The 22360-nt window shown below is 36.5% G+C and overlaps 1 protein-coding gene, 1 non-coding gene and 1 pseudogene across 2 annotated transcripts in view; 1 reads left to right on the top strand and 2 right to left on the bottom strand.

The window, feature by feature from the left end:
* Positions 1-22360, bottom strand: part of MSH4 (mutS homolog 4) — a 78489-nt gene that overhangs the window by 29709 nt on the left and 26420 nt on the right. Inside the window, exons 7-11 of the mRNA XM_049772543.1 lie at positions 18707-18879; positions 14395-14462; positions 12803-12877; positions 8461-8525; positions 4634-4803 (exon numbers count right to left, since the gene is read on the bottom strand). Coding sequence (XP_049628500.1) covers positions 4634-4803; positions 8461-8525; positions 12803-12877; positions 14395-14462; positions 18707-18879 — 551 coding nt within the window. The remainder of the gene's footprint in view (positions 1-4633; positions 4804-8460; positions 8526-12802; positions 12878-14394; positions 14463-18706; positions 18880-22360) is intronic.
* LOC126007310 (U6 spliceosomal RNA) lies at positions 3433-3539 on the bottom strand. The gene has a single exon (XR_007494892.1). It is a non-coding gene; the product is annotated as a U6 spliceosomal RNA (small nuclear RNA).
* LOC126008085 (uncharacterized) lies at positions 18928-19063 on the top strand (annotated as a pseudogene).

The following is a 22360-nucleotide window of genomic DNA, read 5'->3' as shown; positions in this document are numbered from 1 at the left end:
GCCTGCCTTGCCTGCGCTAGCCTTGGACGGACCGCGGTTCGATCCCCCGGTGTCCCATATGGTCCCCCAAGCCAGGAGCAACTTCTGAGTGTCAATGGGTGTGGCCCAAAAACCAAAAAAAAAAAGAAAGTAAAAGCACCTATATCCCAGAATTCCTCAAATAAAGTTCTTTTAACAGGACTGGGAAGACAGTATAATGGCAGGGCATTTGCCTGCACATTGCAGAGCCGGGTTAAGTTCTATTCCCAGGAATCCTTACAATTCCCAGTGTACAACAGGAGTGCAGAGACAAGAGTAAGCCTAGAGCAATGCCAAAAACAAAAACTTCCTTTAAAAATATGGAATTTTCTAGTATCTTTAACTCACTAGAGTTCTAAAGTCATATTTTATCTAATAATAAACTTTTTGCATATCAATGAAAAAAATATTTAAATTTTATTATTCTTTTTTAAATATACTTTTATTCTGTATTTATTTATAGTTTTTTTTTTTTTTTTTTTTTGTGGTTTTTGGGTCACACCTGGCAGTGCTCAGGGGTTATTCCTGGCTCCAGGCTCAGAAATTGCTCCTGGCAGGCACGGGAGGACCATATATGGGACGCCGGGATTCGAACCGATGACCTCCTGCATGAGAGGCAAACGCCTTACCTCCATGCTATCTCTCCGGCCCTTATTTATAGTTTTTAGAGCCACACCCAGCAACGCTCAGGGGCTACTCCTGACTCTGTGCTCAGAAATTGCTCCTGCCAGGCTTGGGGCACCATTTGAGATGCTGGAGAATGAACCCAGGTCCGTCCCGGGTAGGCTGTGTGCAAGGCAAATGTCCTAGCACTGTGCTAGCTCTTAATTTTTTTTGTTTTTGGCTTTTGGCCCACACCCAGCTGCATTCAGGGGTTACTCTTGACTCTGCACTCAGAAATTGCTCCTGGTAGGTTCAGAAAACCATATAGGATGCCAGGAATCGAACCCAGGTCTGTTTTGGGTCTACCACATGTAAGGCAAATGCCCTACTGCTGTGCCACTGTGCTATCTCTTTGGCCAATATTTTAGTATTCTTTTTTTGGGGGGGTCTGTTTTTGGGCTACACCGGGTGGCACTAAGGGGTTATGCCTGGCTATATCCTAAGAAATCGCTCCTGGCAGGCAAGGAGGAACATATGGGATGTCAGAATTTGAACCAACACCTGTCCTGGGTCAGCAGCTTGCAAGGTAAATGTCCTACCGCTGTGTTAGCTCTTCAGACCCCCCCCCCCTTATTTTTTTTACGTAAGTGGCCTTTCAATAATTCATTTAGAGTCAGTTGGTCTGGTTATCACAATTGCTGCAAGATCTTTTAGTCTCAGAATGTTTTTCACTTCCCCTAATATAAAAGAGAGGTTTTCTGGTAATGTATTCTAGGTTTAAAATCTCTTCCATTCAATTATTTTAATATATCATTCTACTCTTTTCTTGCCTGTACTGTTTCGTATAGGAGATCTGGTGTGATTTTTCTGTTCTTTTCTTCATACTTAAGGTTCCTTTTTTCCCTTTTTTGACTTATGTCCATATCTCTTTCGTTTCTTGCATTCTGATTGTTATATTCATTGATGTTGCTCTGTTTGAGTAATTCTGTTCAGTACTCTTTTGGCCTCTTAGATTTGTACAGTAATCTCTCTAGAGAGTGGGAATGTTCTCTGCTATTATCTCTCATATCTCTGTACTTCCCTTTCCCTTTTTCCTCCTCTTCTTGTATTCCTATAATAGATTTTTTCTCACCTTTTTTTTATTAAGTACCTTACATTTGCTTCCATCCTTCTCTCCCTCTCTCTCTTTGGTTCTTTATTGATGCTGGCTTGTAATTTGTCTTCAAGTTCATCTGTACTTATGTGCTCCTGTGTGATTCTGCTACTATGGCTTGCTAATGTGTTCTTTAGTTCTTCAATTTCATTTATATGTATTCTCTCATCTTCTGTAAGAGTGTTGTGTTGGTTGAATTTCTCATCTATTGATTGCTTAAATTCTCTGGCTAGTGCTTCCTTGATTTATGTTGCTTAAAGTGTTGGTTTTAGGTCCTCATCTAACTGGCTCAGGCATTTTGATTAGCTTGATATTTTCCTAAGTTTCTCTTCCTATCTGCACTTTAAGTTGACCTCTATAGTTTTTTTTATTATTTAAAATTTTTTAAGAATTATTTTTAAGAAAACTAATCTTTTTTTTTCTAAAAAACAGTTCTCATTGTCTGGGACTCATTAATACTAAGTTAACATGAGATTTCACTCCCTTATATAGGCAGCATCTATATAAGGCAGCTTGGCTTTCGCCCATGTACTCCCTAAATATTTAAGAAGCTGAAATCTTTCAGGAAAATGTCGCAGGTAGATAAATAGCGGGGTCTAGTAATGAGCTTTTGGGAAATAATAAAGCTTAAGAAATTTCCAACCCTAAATATTCCAAATATATAAGGAGTGCATCTTTTTGAGATGTAAATCCTGAGCTCTTTGGGAATGGAAAATTTGAGGCTTCCCCTAAATGCAGAAACTGAGGTACCAACCAGTAAGAGTGGACCCTCTTGGAAAAGTAAAAAGCTACAGAATGATCTAACCTTCATGATAAGACTAAAAAGAAACATCAAAAGTCTAAGGTTTTCCCTGTGACAGTACCATGACAAACTTTTATGTAATAGAGTACTCCAGGTCAAGATAATTTGAAGAAATTGGGCATGGCCCTCTCCTAAATGCCATTCTCTGCTTTTCTCCTGCTGGAGAAGCCCATGTTGTCTCACAAACATGTATATCTCTCTTTCTCTTCCCTCATATTTCTCCAAATTTCTTTCAGTAAAAACTATTTTCTTCACTGGAAAAAATACATACTTATAAATATATAGTTCTTTTAACAATTTATCTACATTTTTTCCTGCAGGACCATCACTCTTTCATTGGGGCAAGTACATAAATAGAGAAGGTCCTGGTTTAGTTCCACACACACTGCTGAGTCAATCCCAAGCACAAAAGTATGACCCCAAAATAAACAAAAATAAATCTCAATTGGGGATTGACTAAACAAAATATCTCCAGCATGACAATATGATCAAATTACTGATCTATTACCACTTAACTTCCTCAAATCTTTTTTTTTAAAGGTACCCAATATACATGTTTGACATCAGTCTGAAACCAGTTCTCCAACAACATTCCACGGTTATTCAGCTATATACAGAGGACCCATGAGGGTGGGCAGAAGGCTTCCCACTGGACTCCCGATGTGGAGAGGGCTCCTCACCAGGTGTTTCCAAGAAGGGTGCTACTGTGCTCTCCCAGCTCCTCGCAGGGCACTCAGGCTGCGTGCCAGCCGCAGGCAGCAGAGCACAGATGGACTAAGCTCCACATGTTGACTCCCCAGCCCTCAGTGGTCCTTGTGCCGGAGCGGTGGGGACGGAGGATGTCGGACAGGGGGCAAAATATATGGAACGCTTCATGAATTTGCATGTCTTCTTTGTGCAGGGGCCATGCTAATTTTCTCTATATCGTTCCAATTTTAGTATATGTGCTGCCAAAGCGAGCACCCTCAAATCTTAAGTTCTCCCTTCTTGCATACATTTTTATCAGTCTGCAGTGGTCGGCAACCTTTTTTTTCAACTAGAGCCAAATCTCGCCAAAACCACGATTGAAATTTATTTTGAGAGCCACACAGGGCGTGCACTGACAGAGGCTAGGAGCAGAGTCCTGACTCCTGGAGCGGCCGCCTGGCACACAGAAGAGACAAATTAAAAGTGTAAAGAGCCACATATGGCTCGTGAGTCGCAGGTTGCCGACCACTGCCTAGAGTATGCTTTGTGAACTTGTAAATATTTAAAATTATATCTCTTCAAATTTATCCAACAGGTCTTCCTAATCAGTTTAACATCCCAGGAGAAAAATATGTAACACCAGAACCAAAAACAAAACAAAACAAAACAAAACACTCAGATCCAAGAGGATGTATTCACACCACTATTCATCACAGCACTCAGTGCAATAGCTAAAAGTTGGAATCAACCTAGGTGTCTAACAACAAATTGATTATGAAAATATATATGCACAATGAAATACTACATAGCTATTAGAAATAATGCTATCATGTAATTTGCTGCAACATGGATGGAATTGGAAGATATGTTAAATGAAGTAAGGAAGAAGAAGGATAAATACAAGATGATATCACTTTTATGTGGTTTTAGAATAACTGCATGAATAAATACAATGGCTTAAATGGGGGTTGTTGAATATAGTGAGGAGAAGAAAAAAATAAGTGGGGGAGGAGAAAGACACATATGAGATGACAGGAGACAGCTTAGGAATCTCTGGTGCACTGGTGCTGTTAAGAAAGAACAGAAATAAATATACAATCCAAAAAACAATGAAATCATGAGACCCAAACTTAGACAACCACACTTAAAAAGATGCCTGTTATGATGGCAGGATGGGGTGGGCGGTGGCCTGGGAATATAGTTGGAGGGAGTTTGACATGGTGGTGGGATTTGTGCCAAAACACTGTATGTCTAAAATCCTACTTTGAATAACTTTGTAAATCACAATGGTTTAAATAAAACATTTTATAAAAAAGAAAAAAGAAGTTATTTTTAATAAAATAAAAAATGTACACTCACACTTAAATTACCTGCTATGTCATCTACAATCTCTGTATATGTTCGTCTAGCTATATCAAGAAATTCATTTATGTTAGACTTCACTGCATAGCACTTTTGAGTCCTCATGTTCAAACATCCTTTCATGTATCTTGCATCGTCATTGATTACTGTTTTAATCTTTTCAAGTATGATTTCAAACCTTAAAGGAATATTATAATAGGAAGTCAAACAATGATTTACTAACAAGTTACAGCAATTAGTCATAGGAAATAATATTTTCTTAATATCATTGTTAAATAATTTGGAAATACTAATCTATATATTTATTTGTAAGTTATAAATATAGGTGTATCCATTTTAATTTTTTTTATCTGGGAGGAGGTCACATCCATTGATGTTCAGAGCTTATTCCTGGGTCTGGGTTTAAGAATCACTCCTGGCAGGGCTAAATAAAGAGAACAGATAAAGTTCAAAGGATAGAATACAGGTAGGCCACATACAAAGCAAGCCCCTTAGCCACTGTACTGTCCCTCCACCACAGACAATCCATTTTAAACTAGTGTGTCAATGAAAAAAAGCTCCACATCACTAATAATCAGGGATATATAAATGAAAACAACAATGTGGTACCATCTCACACCACAGAGAGTGGCATACATCACAAAGAATAACTAGTGCTGGTGTGAATGTAGGAGAAAAGGACTCTCCTTTACTGCTGGTGGGAATGCTATCTAGCCCAGCCTTAATGGAGAACAATATATATTAATCAAAAGACTGAAAATCTGATCCAGCAAAACCTTTCTTAGTGATATACCCTAGAAATACAAAAACACAATACAAAAATGTCCTCTGCACTCCTGTGTTCAGCAAAGCACTATTTACAATAGCCAGAATCTGGAAAAAAAAAACTCACAACAGATGAGTGGCTAAAAAAACACAATGGAATACTATGCAGCTGTTAGGAAAATGAAGTCATGAAGTTTGCTAATACAAAGATGGACATAGAGATTATTATGCTGAGTGAAATGAATCAGAGGGAGAGAGACAGACTCAAAATAGTCTCACTCATCTGTGATATAATAAAAATAAAAAACAGTATGGTAATAAAAGACAATAAAGAACCAGTCCATGATAGGAAGATTGCCACAAAAAGCAGTAAGTGTAGTTAGAATAGAAAGGGATCTTTTTTATATGACAAGGATAGTTGGAACTTGACACCCTGGACAAGAACTGGGTGATGAAAGGAGATACAGTGACATGCATGATACCCCCTCATTAAAAATAGTGCAAGCCACAGTGCCAGATAGGAGAGTCAGAGAGAGAAGCAAAATGCCTACCCCAGGGAAAGGAGGGAGAGTGGGAGATAAATGGGAACACTGCTGACGAGAAAGTTGCATTGGTGAAAAGTGGTGTACATTCTATGACTGAAACCCTACTATGAACATTTCTGTAACCATGGTGCTTATATAAAACAATTATATATAAAATAATCTAGTATGTCAGTCAGGAATAGTCATCTAAAATCTAAAGTCACCAAGAATTATTCTATAACTGCTAACAAACATCTCCTAAATATTACAAATATACTATTCCTGTGAGTATTAAATAGATCCCTTAAGAATAATCATAAAAATCTATCTCCATGCTCAATAAGTCAATCACAGTTAGATTTGAAAATTCAAAAAATATTAAGATATGCCCTCAGTTGAAGCAAGGAAAATTAAACCAGTATAGTGAGGAAGGATGACAAGAATCTCACAATTATTTATTAAAGGTATTGATCAACAAACCAAAAGTCTGTTAATACTTTTTCTTAACTTATTTTATTCTCTTCCGTTAATTACTTGTTATAAATTTGGTTTTTAATGTAAATCTCAGTTTAAGTCCACACATGTGTGAATCCTGAATCAATAAAATAAAGTTGGACAGTATTTTTAGTTAAGAATCAAGGTGTCGAGGGCCGGAGAGATAGCACAGCGGTAAGGCGTTTGCCTTGCAAGCAGGAGGTCGCTGGTTCGAATCCTGCATCCCACATGGTCCCCTGAGCCTGCCAGGGGCGATTTCTGAGCATAGAGCCAGCAATAACCCCTGAGCATTGCTGGGTGTGACCCCCCCCAAAGAAAAAAGAAACAAGGTGTCACTGTAAAAATAATTTTAAATTAAACAGCATTTCGATAGATCTTCCTCTCACTGTATTAATATCGACTCCTTTTTTGTTCCCTTAGGCCCTTCACAACTTAATAAGAGAACATTCTGTTTGGGCAAGAAAAAACTTCCAAGTTTTAGGTACTCCTAGAAGGCCATAATTTACTTGGACCCATTGATGAAATTCTGCTCATTTGAAGTCACCCAAGTGGTGCTTTGGTGCTAGCAGGACCCAGCATTACTTAAGGGGCTATGATTTGCCAGAGTTTAAAAATCATGATCTAGCACATGCATAGTATGCTTTAGACCTCTGACCCCAAAATATTATATTTTTATGTTTTCAATTATTTTCATGGAAATGGAAAAATAAATCTTAAATACATATTTTTAAAATATGCAGAGGGAGGGGAGATAGTACAGATATTAAGGCATGTGCCCTGCAATGACTATAATTTAATCAGTGTCACCACATTTGGCCCCCTAAACATCACCAGGAGTGACCCTTAAGCTCAAAGTAGGCAATCTTGCATGCTACTCCACAGCTAATTGTGAAAAGAGCATGATGCCAATGAATCTTCCCAGGTAGACTGATTTGGACAGACAACTCTGAGGCTTTCTCGGAATGGGGCTGGGCAACTTCCCCTTTCTGTCTGAAGCACAGCAGCCCCAGCCACACCTGATATCCTCCTACATAGAAACAACCCAGCTTCACAACTGAACCTCATTTAAACTGCCAGGCCATTAGATCATTCCAGCTCTACAGCTCCTAAACTGCATGGCCATCTACACAGCTCCACAGCACCTCCAAATATCAGTACTGTCAGACCACTAGGATAAAGCAGCTGTGGTGGGAAAGTTTCATAGAAGAACACCAAACTTAATGAATCCAAACAATAACACAGAGGATTCAACCACCACCCACCTACCCACTAAATCTTCGGACACTGACTTTAGTAACACCATTGAGAGATATAAAAATATCACAGATTGACTCTTATTGATCTAAGCTTTGATAATTCCATTTGCCTTTGTATTATACCAAATGATATAAAGTAAATTTGTGCCTCAAGGGGGCATGCTGGGGTTAGTAAACTGGGAAGATTGGTGGAAGGAAGGTTACATTGGTGATGGGACTGGTGTTGGAACATTTTTGTGTTTTTTTGTTTACAACTGTAAAATGAACAATGTAGTATATCACAATGTAATAATCTTTCTTGTGTTTGTTTTGGGGTCACACCCAGCAGTCCTCAGGAGTTACTTCTGGCTCTGCACTTAAGGAACACTCCTGGAGGGCTCAGGGACTATATGGGATGCTGCAGATCAATCAAATTCAGGTCTGCTGCATGCAAGGTAAGTACTCTACATACTGTGCAATTGTTCTAACCCCAGTGCTATGATTTTTTTTTAAAAACAAGCAAAGAATTTCCTCTGAGCACTTCCATATGTGACCCAAAAACCTAAAAACCAAATAGAAGAAAATAACATAGAATGTCAATGTTTAATGCTAATAGTCCATTTATACAAATATCCAATGTTCTATTACCCAACTTACTGATATGTATGAGATAAAATATTTAAATAAAATTTTTATAGTCTTAAAAATCTGTTAAACATATCTCAAGCATTTGTCATATTGACTAGAGTCCTTAAAATCTATTGTAGACAGGAGAAAAAAAATAGTCTGACTTTTTAACTATTAAGTGACAAAGACCTTGTGTCTTCCAAGGAACCATAGTAAGCTCTTAATAAAGGTGTGTCACAATTCTTCAGAGCAATCTAAAAGAGAATAAAAATACATAGTTAAAAATAATAAATTAAGACAGTATTCAAATACAACATTTTCCATTTGCCTAACACTTCACAGTTTATCAAGTGCTTTTCTGAGTTAATTTAACAAATGTGTGTGGTTGTTTTTTCCTCCCTATTTTAATAATAAGCATTGGAAATTTCATAGCAAAATTTCTTAATAATACATAAAAATCTATCCTGTAGAAAAACTCTCATCTAATAAATGTTAGATTCTATATTACTTATAGTTTCTAGCTAATATATATAACATATATAATATAGTTTCTCGCTAATATAAATAATTACTGCAAAGCATAAAGGTCAAAATTCTTAGTATTTCTTTCAGACAGTTCTAGAAGCAATATTATAAGATCAAATAATATATGTCATAAACCTTTCCTGTAATGTATATACAGTTTGAATTTGGATTGTCTTTGTAGCTGCCTGAGTCATTTTTCTGTTACTTGAAGTTAGTACATTCATTAAAACAAAAGTAGAAAAAGAACAAACAAACAAATGCTTCAGAGATGATTCAGTGGACTAGAGAGTTGTGTGCTGACCCAGTGCTTCCGAGTACTAGAAGATCTTGAGCACTTAAGAGTGTGCTCCAAAATTATAACTTTATTTTGTTTTTCTTTGATTAATAATTTTGGATATTTTTATATCATTTGACAATTTCTATTGACATTCTAGCATTGTCTTATAAGCAGTTTTCTAGTTTTGTTTTATTTTTTTGTTTTTAGGTCACACCTGGTGGCACTCAGGGGTTACTCCTGGCTCTGAGCTCAGAAATTGCCCCTGGCAGGCTGGGGGACCATATGAGATGCCAATAATCCATCGTGGGTTGGTCATGTGCAAGGCAAACACCCTACTGCTGTGCTATATTTCCGGTCTCATAAGTGATGTTTTATGATTACAGAATTAATATTTTGTCAAACAACGAAACAGACAGTACAGAATGATGGCAAACCCTGGACTTTGTTTCAGAAAACTTAGATTACCAAGCAATGGAGAAGAGGAAAATTAAAAGGTGACATAGGGACAGTGGTGGATAATGTTTTTGGTCACTTTAATCATGGAAGGGTAGAGGAATCCTGTATATCAGTACCATAAACATTAATTCTATTGTAAACATGTTACCTAAACTTTAATTTTAAGAGTATGTATATGTTTATATGTGTGTGTTGGACTGTCATATGTAAACTTTTTCCTACCTTTTTTTGTTTGGTTGGTTTGGGTTTAGCACTTTCCTAATTTTCTTTTGTTTTTTATCTTACTATTGACATATCAAATTTAAACTAGGTTCAAACTGATTTAAAGTATAATTTATCATACTTCTTTTCATTATAAGAAAGATTAAAACAATTTTCATTGAAATCTTTTGCCCCCAAAAAAGGCTGAAGTGAAAAAGAAAGAAATCCTTTGCCAAATTGTTTTCATGATTAGTATTTACTAAAAAATAAACCTTATTAGAAAATCACTCCACAATTTTCATTATTTAAATTGTTTTTATTTCTTGGGCCAGAGCAGTAATACAGCAGATAGAGTGCTTTTCTACCATGATCTGAACCTGAGTTCAATCCCAGCATCCCATATGGGTCTCCCAAGCCCCATCAGTATTAATTCCTGAGAACAGAGCCAGGAATAAACTCTGAGCACAGTCAACTGTGACCAAAAAAATTTTTGTTTGTTTGTTTCCATTTCTGGATCACACCCACTTAAGTTTATGAGCAGCTTATTGTTCATTATTTGTGAGTTGCTCCTGATTGTTGCTCAAAGAGCCATATGGCACTGTAATTTGTACCATGGTCCTCATATATGCGAGACAAGTGCTGTGCCACTGCATCACATGCCAGTCCTAAAACTGTCGTTTAATTTATGTATTATTGCATTATAATATATCAGTTTCACATATGCATCATAAAAAATCAGTATGCATGCCTCCTTTGTGCTGATTTATATTCTTTTCAGCTACCAGTACCTTTTCATTTCCTTCTGGCAATGTACAAATTGATCTTATAGTCCAACACTTAATATTGCTTTATTTAATCCATCTGTTCATCTTTCTCTGGATTAAACAATACGGTATTTATCTTTCATCATTTAAAAAAACTGTTCCTTTTGCTACTTTATTTTTAAAAAATATTTTGCATTATCTCTTCTGCTTGAGAAGAGATAAAAATCTTACAACTTGAGGCAACTTGAATGAAACATGCTAAATAAAGTAAATCAGAATGATAGAGACAAATACCAGATGATCTGCTCATATGCAAAGCAAGAAATTAGACAATCTCTAATGAAAACAACCAAATATGTGATCAATAATTTGTGGTTAAAGAATAAGATGAGGGGCCAGGCGGTGGCGCTGGAGGTAAGGTGCCTGCCTTGCCTGCGCTAGCCTAGGACGGACCGCGGTTCGATCCCCCGGTGTCCCATATGGTCCCCCAAGAAGCCAGGAGCAACCCCTGAGCATCACAGGGTGTGGCCCAAAAACCAAAAAAAAAAAAAAAAAAAAAAAAGTAGAAAACTAATGTTTGGGGCCGGGTAGGTGGCGCTGGAGGTAAGGTGTCTGCCTTGCAAGCGCTAGCCAAGGAAGGACCGCGGTTCGATCCCCCGGCGTCCCATATGGTCCCCCCAAGCCAGGGGCGATTTCTGAGCACATAGCCAGGAGTAACCCCTGAGCGTCAAACGGGTGTGGCCCAAAAAAAAAAAAAAAAAAAAAAGAATAAGATGGGTAGAAGTAGATCCTGTGATAATTGTAGGGGGGAATTTGGTAAACCACACTACAAACATAAAACATTGATGTTTGTATTGTTGTAAAAAATAAAATAATTCAAATTTAAAAGAGAAATACAGTAAGAAAATAAGAAATAGCCAACAATAGCAGACCCTGAGAATCTGCCTATATTACTAAATATAATAAGTCAGGATGGGGAGGAGGAGTGTGGAAGGAGAGGGAAACAAGAAACAATGGTGGAGGGATGCTGGCATCCTGGTGGTAGATGTGGTATAGCAACACTGACTTTATGATATATTAACATTACTGGTTTAGAGAGATGCTGCAAGATTTAAAGCACTTTTCTTGCATATGGCTGACACCAATCTGATCTCTGGCATCACATAGTTCCCCCATTACCATTGGGATCAACCCTTACACTCAGAGTCAATTTGGCTCCCAAGTACCACCGGGTGCAGTTCATCATCCTCAACCAAATAATAACAACATTGAAAATCATGATGTCAAATTCTTAAATGAAAAGAAATATTATGCACTAAACAGAGTTCATGATCCCATATTACTTTTTTGTTTGTTTTTTGTTTTGGGGCCACATCTGGCGGTGCTCAGGGGTTACTCCTGGCTGTCTGCTCAGAAATGGCTCCTGACAGGTATGGGGACCATATAGGACGCCGGGATTTGGACCAACCATCGTAGGTCCTGGGAATAAGGACCTAGCTGTGCTATTTCTGGCCCCAATGATCCCATATTCTATTTCATCTTAGGCCCTTAATGGAATAGAGGCAGGAGGTAATTTCTTAGATTTTCTAAGACAGTCGTAAGAATTTGAGCATTGGTTGCCCGTTATAGGGCACAAAAATAAAAAAAATAAGTATAAACCAATGTTAAATATCCTGAATTACATCATAGTTGTATAAGAAAATACCCTTGTTCTGAAAATACAAACTTTAGTATATAGGTAGTATAACTTATTTTCAAATGGCTTATTAAGAGTACTAAATAATAAGGATAATGTATAGATATAATGAGAAAGATTATAGGAATTCATTATATTATGCCTGCACTTATTGTTTGTTTGTTTTGGGCCACACCTGGTGATCCTAGAGGGTTGCTCCTAGATCTGCACTAAGGAATCACTCCTAGTGGACACAAGGAAGCATATGGGATTCGGGAAGTCAAACCCGGGTCGGTCTCATGCAAGGTAAGCACCCTACCTGCTGTGCTGTCACTCTGACCCCTTTCCCTGCAACTTTATCAAGGTTTGGATTTTGTGGGGAGTCTGTGAGAGAGTGGGACACAAGTAGATGTGCTCAGGCTTAATCCTGGCTTTGTGCTCAAAGATCACTTCTGATGGTACTTAGAAGAACTTACGTGATACCAATGATAAAAACCAGAATGGCTGTATGCAAAGCAAGCACTTTATCCACTGGACTATCTCTCTGGCCCTCTAAATTTGAATTTCTCAAAGAAAATGAGTTAATAAAAACTCAGATATAATATTTATAGATAGGAGATAAATATGAGTTACCTTTAAAGAATCCACAAGTTCCAAGGTATGCTTTAGGTATATTAAATTAGTTATCTTTGATTCTGCTGCATTAAGCTATTGAGATAAAAATACAAATATAGACACCATAAATATGTAGTAGAATAGATATTTTTCTCTTGAACATTATATACATTACTCATATTTCATACATTTTATATGTTAATCTATTTTTATACTGTCCTCTAAGCAGAAAACTGGAGTAATTCTTGGGGGTGGGGTAGGCCAAGTCCTACCCTGCTAAAACTTTGCCAGCTGTACTTACATCCCACAATTGCTGCTTCACCACTGGCCCAACTTCATTTTACCACTGATCTCTGCAAAGACACCCAACCAAACAAAGCTCCAATTAAGCAAGTACTTGGGCAAAGATCAACAGGACTTTGTTGAGTAAAGGTAGGCACCACCCCACTCCATGCTCCATCTTCATGAAAGACCTGGCAGCTGTAACCATGCCCCACCCTCACTGCCATATTAGTCACAGAGTTTAGGATTACTGCATTGTGTGATCTCCAAATTTTTTCAATATTGTCAATATTGTAGGAATACACCTAATTTGTTTCTTAACATTAGGTAGCATAGACAAAACAACAAACAGTAAGATCAACCAGCAACAAATAGTTTAATAAACCTTCCAACAATAACTTAATGACCTTATTGTGAAAGCTGATAATTTTCACACATTTTCTTTTACCTTACATTTTTTAATAATTTCATTACCACTTCCCTATAAATCTGATGCTTTATGCCTGCCGAAGGGCAGGATCAGGAATGGATGAAAATCTAAGGCAGTGGTGAAGGGAATTTTAAACTGGTAGTGGGATAAATGTTAGAACATGAAATGACAGGAGCATATGTATTGTGAGCAACTATGCAAATCACAGTGGTAAATAAATTTTTAAAAAATTTTAAAAAGATTGTACTTCATAAAATAGAGAGTTAACTAAAATGGGAAAGCTTGAAACAGAAAAAAATAAGGAATTCAATCTAAGTGATAGATTTATTTTTAAGAAAGAACACTAATCAAGATTGGAATAGGTTACAGGAAATATTTTGAAGGGGCTTAAATTGATTATATAAGGGAATTATCTAAATATTCCTAAATAATATTGAGATATTTGGATAAATTGTGAGAAATATTTATGCCAGAATTAGTGAAAGTAAACAATAAAAACAGTTATTCACATTAAGGCTGGTCAGAGGGATGCAGAAAGTTTTGTAGGATCAGTATGTACAGCATGAATAGTATAATCATTCTGATATAATGAGGATCGTATCTTACTGCATTAAATAGGACACAGTGTCATAAGTAAATTTGTTTTATTTGGGGGGAGAGGGTATGCTTCTATCTTTAATGTTGAGGGGACCATGTGGCACCAGAAATCATATACAATGCATACACTCTGACCCTTAGTCAAGTCCAACCTCAAATTTATTTAATATTTTATATTTTATCTATGCGTGAAACCAATCCACAATTGTTTTTCACTTCTTACCTTACTTCACTTAGTATAATTCTATCAATCAAAATAAATAAACTTGAAACTATATATATAATATATACATAAACATACCGTATCTTGCTTTGGAATTTGAACTAGAACAGAAAGAAGCTGCTCCGTATCAAGAAATCTTGATATGACTGGAATAAGAAATACAAGTGTTTTAGCTGCTATTATTTAAAATGCAGACTAAGTAAAATATAATCCTCAAATAATAAGATGTTTCATTCTTCCTGCAAACATTGCTTAATTGTCATTATCTTACATGTATCAGGAATAAAAAATCAGTTCTTATGATCTTTTATTTCAATTACTCATAATCTCTTCAAAACTTTATACTCTTGTATATGGTTCTGGAAAGACCATGGATATGGATCTGGAAAGACATGATAAACTCAGTTTTAGAGACTAGTTATGTTGCTTTGGGTCATTTGTTATTTCCTTACTATGCTTCAATGTATCACACATAGAAGAGAGATCATCTGTCAATTCCTCTCCTTTTATTTGACTTCACTCAGCATGGCACCACTATTCCATCCAAGTAGCAGCAACTTGAACAACTTTCTCTTTTCTAATAGCCAAGTATTCCATTGTGTGTATGTACCATCATTTCTTTATCTAACTATCTATTCCTGGATACTTGGGTTGTTTCTAGGTTTTGGCTATTGTGAATAGTGCCTATCAGCTATCTTTTAATAGTTTGTTTGCTTGCCTACCTCTAGAATCATGTTCCTTTATAACCTACCACTTCTAAGGTTAATTATGTTGAAAGTTGCATATACTGCTATTCTATTTGTTGAAAATAAGATCTTCCTAAAAGTGAGGAGACCACTGAAAGTGAAGGGAATATATATACTCCCCAACTACAAAAGGAAACATGGTAAAGCAGCATATATGTAGTGTACATGTAGTATAGCCTACAGGTAGTGGGCAAAAGTTGTAATCCTGAGGATTCAATCAATAATAGCAACCTATATAAGCTCTCTGAAAAGAACTTCATTGTAGAAATGCTGAACAAGCTCAAGAAAGAACTGAATGAACCACTAAGAACATATGAAAATAGAAATGAAAAAACTACAAACAGAAATATCAGAACTGAAAAACTTGGTAGAAAAAATTAAAAACTCACTGGAAGGCCTCACTAGTAGAGCAAAAGCTGCTGAGGACAGGAAAAATTAACTTGAATGAGGTGCATTAAGGCTCCAGACAATAGCAGAAGATGGAAAAAAGCCTCAGAATAAATAAATAAATAAATAAATAAATAAATAAATAAATAAATAAGGGAACCAGAGAGATAGCACAGTGGTGTTTGCCTTGCAAGCAGCCAATCCAGGACCTAAGGAGGTTGGTTCAAATCCCGGCGTCCCATATGGTCCCCCGTGCCTGCCAGGAGCTATTTCTGAGCAGATAGCCAGGAGTAACTCCTTAGCACCGCTAGGTGTGGCCCAAAAACAAAAACAAAAACAAAAACAAAAACAAAAAAATTAATAAATAATATAATAAAGAAATAAAAATATATATAAATAAGCAGCTGGCAAGAAAACTTCGGTAAAATTCAATAGGAGTAACATAAGAATCATCAGCATGCCAGAAGGCCAGAAAATTAACACCTGTGAAAAAGCAACAATTAAAGACATCATTGCTGAGAAGTTTCAGAGGTGGAGAAAGAGCACATGTACCCACATCCCGGAGACTTGAGGATACCAGTTAAAAGTAATAGAAATAAAAATACTCCAAGGCACATCCTAATCAGAATGACAAAAACAATAAATGTACTGAAAGCAGCAAGATCAAAAAAGAAAATTACATACAAAGAAGCATACTTAAGATTTACAGCAGATTTACCAAAGAAATATCCCAGTGCCCAAAATGTGGTAGAATATAGTTGAAAAAAAAAATCAATCAAATGAACACCACACCAAGAATACTCTACTTAGCCAGATTCCCATTAAGGTTGGAAGGTAGATGCATACCTTAACAGATAAGCATCTCAGGAACTACACAGATGCAAAACTTGTCTTTACAAGAACTAAAGAAGCTACTTTTAGCACAAGTTCCACAAATATGCCAAACACCTGAGTAAATATTGAACAAAACTCCTCACACTTATTTCTCTCAATGTCAATAGACTAAATGCACCAACTAAGAGAAACAGAGTGGTGGGATGGATCGGAAAATTGAACCCACATTCTGCTGCGTGCAAGAAACACATTTGAATAGTCAAAGCAAACAAATTCAGACAATGTTGGAAGACATCTTCATGCTTCACCAAAAAAAAAAAAAAGCCAGGGAAGCATCAGACAACATAGACTTTAGGCTCAAAAAGTTTATTAGACAGTGAGGGTTATTTCTCAATGATCAAAGGTATAAGAACTCACACTCTTGGATGTATATATATAATATATACATATATATTATATATATATATATATATATATATATATAAACAATAGGGACTAGAAAAACACTTAAAAACAACTGATTTTCTTGAAGAAACACACAGATAGCAACACAATAGCAATTGGAGACTGCAACATCACTGTGTCAACAATTGGTAGATTAAGTAGACTAAAGCTCAGTGAAAAACTACTTGCTTTGAAAGCAGAAAAGAAAAGAGGGGGTTACTAGATATATATGTATATATACATACACATATATTATATATATATTTATATAAAATGTGGTTTTCTTCCCCAAAAGCTGAATACATATTCTCAATGCATATGGGACATTTTCCTAGACGGACCACATGCTGGAACACAAAGCACCTCTACAAAATAAAGAGGATAGAAATCAAATCAACCAACTTCTCATACCATGATGCACTGAAAATAAAAGTTAATCACTAACAGAAAAGGAGAAACAACTCAGACACCTGAAAATCAAGTAGCTTGGTACTGAGCAACTAGTGGAATTCCTGGAACAAATGAGAATGAGGACATGACATACCAGAATGTTATGGGATACCAAAAACAGATTTTGAGAGGAAAGTTTAAATCTATGCAACCATTCATCAAGGAGGAAGGAAGGGATCACATAAACTGATTGCAAAAGTCAAGAAACTGTAAAGTGATTAACAAAAGTATAATCCAGGATTTTAAAGAACTAAATAAAAGGTATTTGGGGGCCAAAAGGTACAGGAGTTGGGACATTTTCCTTGCTTCAATCTTTAGAACCATATATTGGCCCCCTCAACACTACTAGGGGAGAGTACAGAGCTAGAAGCAAGTCCCAAGCACTCCTGGATGTTGTCCACCTCACCCCCAACCTAAAAGACATTTGGGAAGTCAGGGTTGTAGAACAGTGGTAGAATACAAGTTTTACACATTTGAGGCCCTGAGTTTGACCCACAGTATCAAAAGAATAAGAAAAAGACTATTTAGATTACGAAACAATTTACATGTTCAGATTACATAATAACTTCATATGAGATTGGAGTAAAAGTACAGTGGGTAGGGTACCTGTCTTAGATGCAGCTGGCCTGGATTCAGTCCCCAACACCCCATATAGTCCCGTAAGTCTACCAGGTGTAATCCTGAGCACAGAGCCAGTAGTAAGCTCCGAGCACTGCAATCATCAGTCCTAAACTTCTGCAGGTATTTCACCTGGTGACTAAGGTATATAGAGGGAAACAGTAGGAAATACCCTTACCTTCTAAAAGTGCCATCTTTCTCTCTCTACTTCACATAAGCTACTGGGGGAATCATGTTAACTCTCCCTCTTATAAAAGGATGGAGTAGTTAGGTGATCTGATATGAAAGACAGGCCAAACTGCTAGAAATCAATCTGTTCTTCCATCTATAGGTTTAAAGTCAAAATTACACTGCCATGCCATTAACTAAAAAGGCAGGAGCTGAGTACAATTCTCTTAACTCATTATAAGTTCAATTATGTTCTCCCAAAAGATATTTTTACTATCTCAACCTTTGTACCTGTGACTATTTGGAAACTGGATCATGGTAAATTTTTATTAAGGTTATTGGGATTGGTGTTAATATAGCTGAGGTTGTCTTTACAAGATAATATAGGGCCAGAGAACACAGAAAGTAATGAATGTGGCCACTTTGACTAACCCTGGTTTAATCTTTGTCAATGAGTAGGTTCCCAGAGCACTGTTAAGGGTAACAATTTTGTTTTGTTTGGGGTCACATCTAGCAGTGCTCAGGGGTTACTCCTGGCTCTATGCTCAGAAATCGCTTCCAGCAAGGTCGGGGGACCATATGAGATGCCAGAATTGAGATTTGAACCACTGTCCTTCTGCATGCAAGGCAAAAGCCCTACCTCCATGCCCCTGAACACCACTGAGTGTGGAACGAACACTCCCAAAGAAGAAAATGTAAATATTTTAATAATTTGGTTTATAAAATTAATATTTTTCACTTACCTGACTGAAGTCCAAAAAACAGTTCCTCATCTTGAAGTAGTTCTTGAACACAATCTAACCTCATGTTAATGGTTTCAATATCAACTAGAGGTTCTAATATATTAGAACGAAGTCTTCTACTTCCGCCAGCAGTCTTAGTATAATTTAGAACACCAAAAAGGGTATGATTATTCCTTTAAAAAACATAAGTTAAAGATTTCTCATTAAGAATACAAAAGAATATACTTACCTGGCAGGGGAGATACCATGATCACAAAGGTGGTTTTCCCAAGGTGAGGCTTATCCATTGCACTTCAGATGTGCTGACCCCTGCTATTTCCCCAAATGTGGGAAACTTGACTGCATAATTTTTAAAATAAAAAAATACAAAAGAAAAACCAGAGTAGTACAGAGGCTAAGACACTTGACTTGCAAGCAGATAACCCAGATTCAATCCCTAGAACCCTAAATTCCTTCCAGGATCTTTAAGTGCACAGCTAGAAAAAGCCCTGAGCATTGCTGGGACTAAGCATTTGCCTTGTAAAAAGCCAACCCTTGTTCTATCCCCAGCATCCCATATGGTCCTCCACACCCCACAAGAATGATCCCTGAAAGCAGAACCAAAAGAAACCCCTACACATTGCCAGGTGTGGCCCAAAATCAAACACAAACAAAACAAAACAAAATCAAATGCACAAAACAAGCAAAAGGAATACAAAAGAAAATCCAGACACATATCCTGTTCATGGATTGGGAAGGTTAACATCATTAAAATGGTAATACCACCTCAAAGCAATGTATAGATTTAATGCCATTTTTCCAAGGATACCCATGACATTCTTCAAAGAAGAGGATCAAATACCCCTGAAATTCATTTAGAACAATAAACAACCATGAATAAATTGAGCAACCCTTGGGAAAAGGAATATGAGAGGTATCACTTTACTCAAATTATATTGCAAAGCAGTAGTCATTAAAACAGCATGGTATTGGAATAAAGACAGACCACAGATCAGTGGAATAGACTTGAGTACTCAGACAATGTTGCCCAAACATACAAATCAATTAATCTTTGATAAAGGGGCAAGAAACACAAAATGGAGCAAGGATAGACTCTGCAAGGAAAGTGGTATTGGCATAACTGGTCAGCCACATGCAAAACAAACTAACTTGGACCTCTATCTAACACTATGCACAAAGGTCAAATCAAAATTGATTAAAGACCTTGATATCAGACCCAAACCTATAAGGTATATAGAAGAAAACATAGGCAAAACACACCATGGCATTGAGACTAAAGGAATCTTCAGGGAGGAAATGTCAATGTCCAAACAAGTGGAAGCAGAGATGAACAAATGGGACTACATTAAACTGAGAAGCTTTTGCACTTCAAAGGAAACAGTAACTAGGTACAAAGGCCACTCACAGAATGGGAGAAACTATTCACCCATTACCCCATAAAATAAGGGGCTAATACCTAAGCTATACAAGGTACCAGCAGAACTTAACAAGAAAGAAAACTTAACCCCATCAAAAATGGGGAGAAGAAATGAACAGACACATCCTCAAAGAAAAAATATAAATGCCAAAGGCACATGAAAAAATGCTCCACATCACTAATCATCAGAGATGCAAATCAAACAACAATGAGGTACCATCTCATGCCACAGAGACATCACAAAGAACAAGAACAGTGCTGGCAGGATGTGGGGAGAAAGGAACTTTTATTCACTGTGTTGAGTTCAGTACCAGAGTTCTCTTTGCCTTTCGAGAAGCACTATCTCTTGAGCACATTACTTGTTACTCTCTCTTTTATCTTCTCACTCTTAGTACCTCCACATAAAATAGTTTTTTACTTCAGAAAATCTCCATAATTAGATATCACTATAAACCTATAAATATAGACAAATTAAAAACTAAATGGAATTAAGAATGTGAAAAAAAATGAAACTTTGGTACATAGCTAATGTAAATATAAAGAGAAACCTAGAGTTTCAGTTACTTTGGGACACATTGCAAATTAAAAACAGGAGAAATTAAATTACTGTATAATGTGATAATTTATATATCTATCCAAAAGAATTTACAGTAAGGACTTTTATACTTGCACACTAGTGGTAGCTAAAAAGTGGGGAAAAGTCAAATGCTTATTAATGAATGTCTGAATAGACAAAATGAGGTGTGTGTGGGTGTGTTTGTATATGTATAATAGAATATTATTCAGCCTTACAAAGAAATAAATTTTAGTGGGGCTGGAGAATTAGTACAGGAAATAAATAACTAAGTACTTGCTTTGAATGCTACTGACACCAGTTAAAATGTTGGCATAATATATGGTCCCTGAGCACCACCAGTGTTTATTCTGGTGCACAGTGGCAGGAATAGCCATTAATTGCAGATGGGGATGGCCTAAGCCCCTCTAAGACCCACCCTCCAAAAAGAGATAATGAAGTTTCAATATATACTTCAAGATGTTTGAACATTGAAGACATACAGGAAATAAACTGAATAAAAGAAAAATATTTGATTATTTTAGTTATATGAAGACTCTTGAATAGGCAAGTTCAGAGAGCTTAGGTTCGAGTTTACCAGAGACTTCTATAGTGAGAATTGGGGAATTACTATTTAAAGTTTGGTTAGGATGATGAAAAAGTTCTAGAAAAGGAGAGTAAAGATGGTTATATAGCATTGCAAGTACACTTAATGGCAGTAACTAGTGCAATTAAAATGGTTCATGAGGTAAATTTTATCACAGTTAAAAATTATTGGTCATATCCCTAGGTAAAGGAAACAAGCAAAAGGACTCTAGAGGATGGGGTCTGAGGAGCTAATGTAAAACATTGCTATTATAATTGATAATTTTTATATATTCAAAATTTGTTAAGAGAGTAGTACTTTTCTCATTACACTTACCCCCCAAAAATTAATATCTTTTTTTTTTTTTTTTTTGGTTTGGTTTGGTTTTGGGCCACATCCAGTGACACTCAGGAGTTACTCTTGGCTAAGTGCTCAGAAATCGCTCCTGGCTTGGGGGAACATATGGGATGCCAGGGATCGAACCAAGGTCTGTCCTGGGTCAGCCACATGCAAGGCAAAAGCCCTACCATTGTGTTATTGCTCCAGCCCTGCAAATTAATATCTTAAATGATATATGTGTTAACTGAATAGGAGGAATCCTTTTATAGTGTGTACAAATGTCACAGTATCACTGTATACTTTAAATATATTAAAATTTTAGTAGTCAATTATACATGTGTAGAGCTGAAAAATATTTCTAGAATACCATATGATGAAATAACTAAACTTCAAAGTATAAAATATAGAAAATTTAAGATTGTATAATTCTGTGAGAACATAAAATTATTTGGGTCAGAGAAGAGACATAGTATAGAAAATTGATGCTTTCCTGTATGCAGCCAACCAGGGTTTGATCCCTAGTATCACATAGAGCCTTGCCAAGAGTGATTCTTAAACACAGAGCCTGAATTAAATCCTGAGCACAGTCAGAGGTGGCAAAAAAAAAAAAAAGTTAGTGGGACTAGATTGCTGGTTTTACTGGTAATCTAAATTAGTTTTAGTATTGAGACAATTTCTAGAGTTTACCATATTGGAATTACTATATTGATTCAAATAATTACCATATTGATTCAAATAGTAAGATCAACACGATTATTA

The sequence above is a fragment of the Suncus etruscus genome, chromosome 4 (genome assembly GCF_024139225.1).
Source record: "Suncus etruscus isolate mSunEtr1 chromosome 4, mSunEtr1.pri.cur, whole genome shotgun sequence".
Lineage (NCBI taxonomy): Eukaryota > Metazoa > Chordata > Mammalia > Eulipotyphla > Soricidae > Suncus > Suncus etruscus.
The sequence above is the reverse complement of the archived record's forward strand: the minus strand, read 5'-3'. Positions and strand labels throughout refer to the sequence as shown.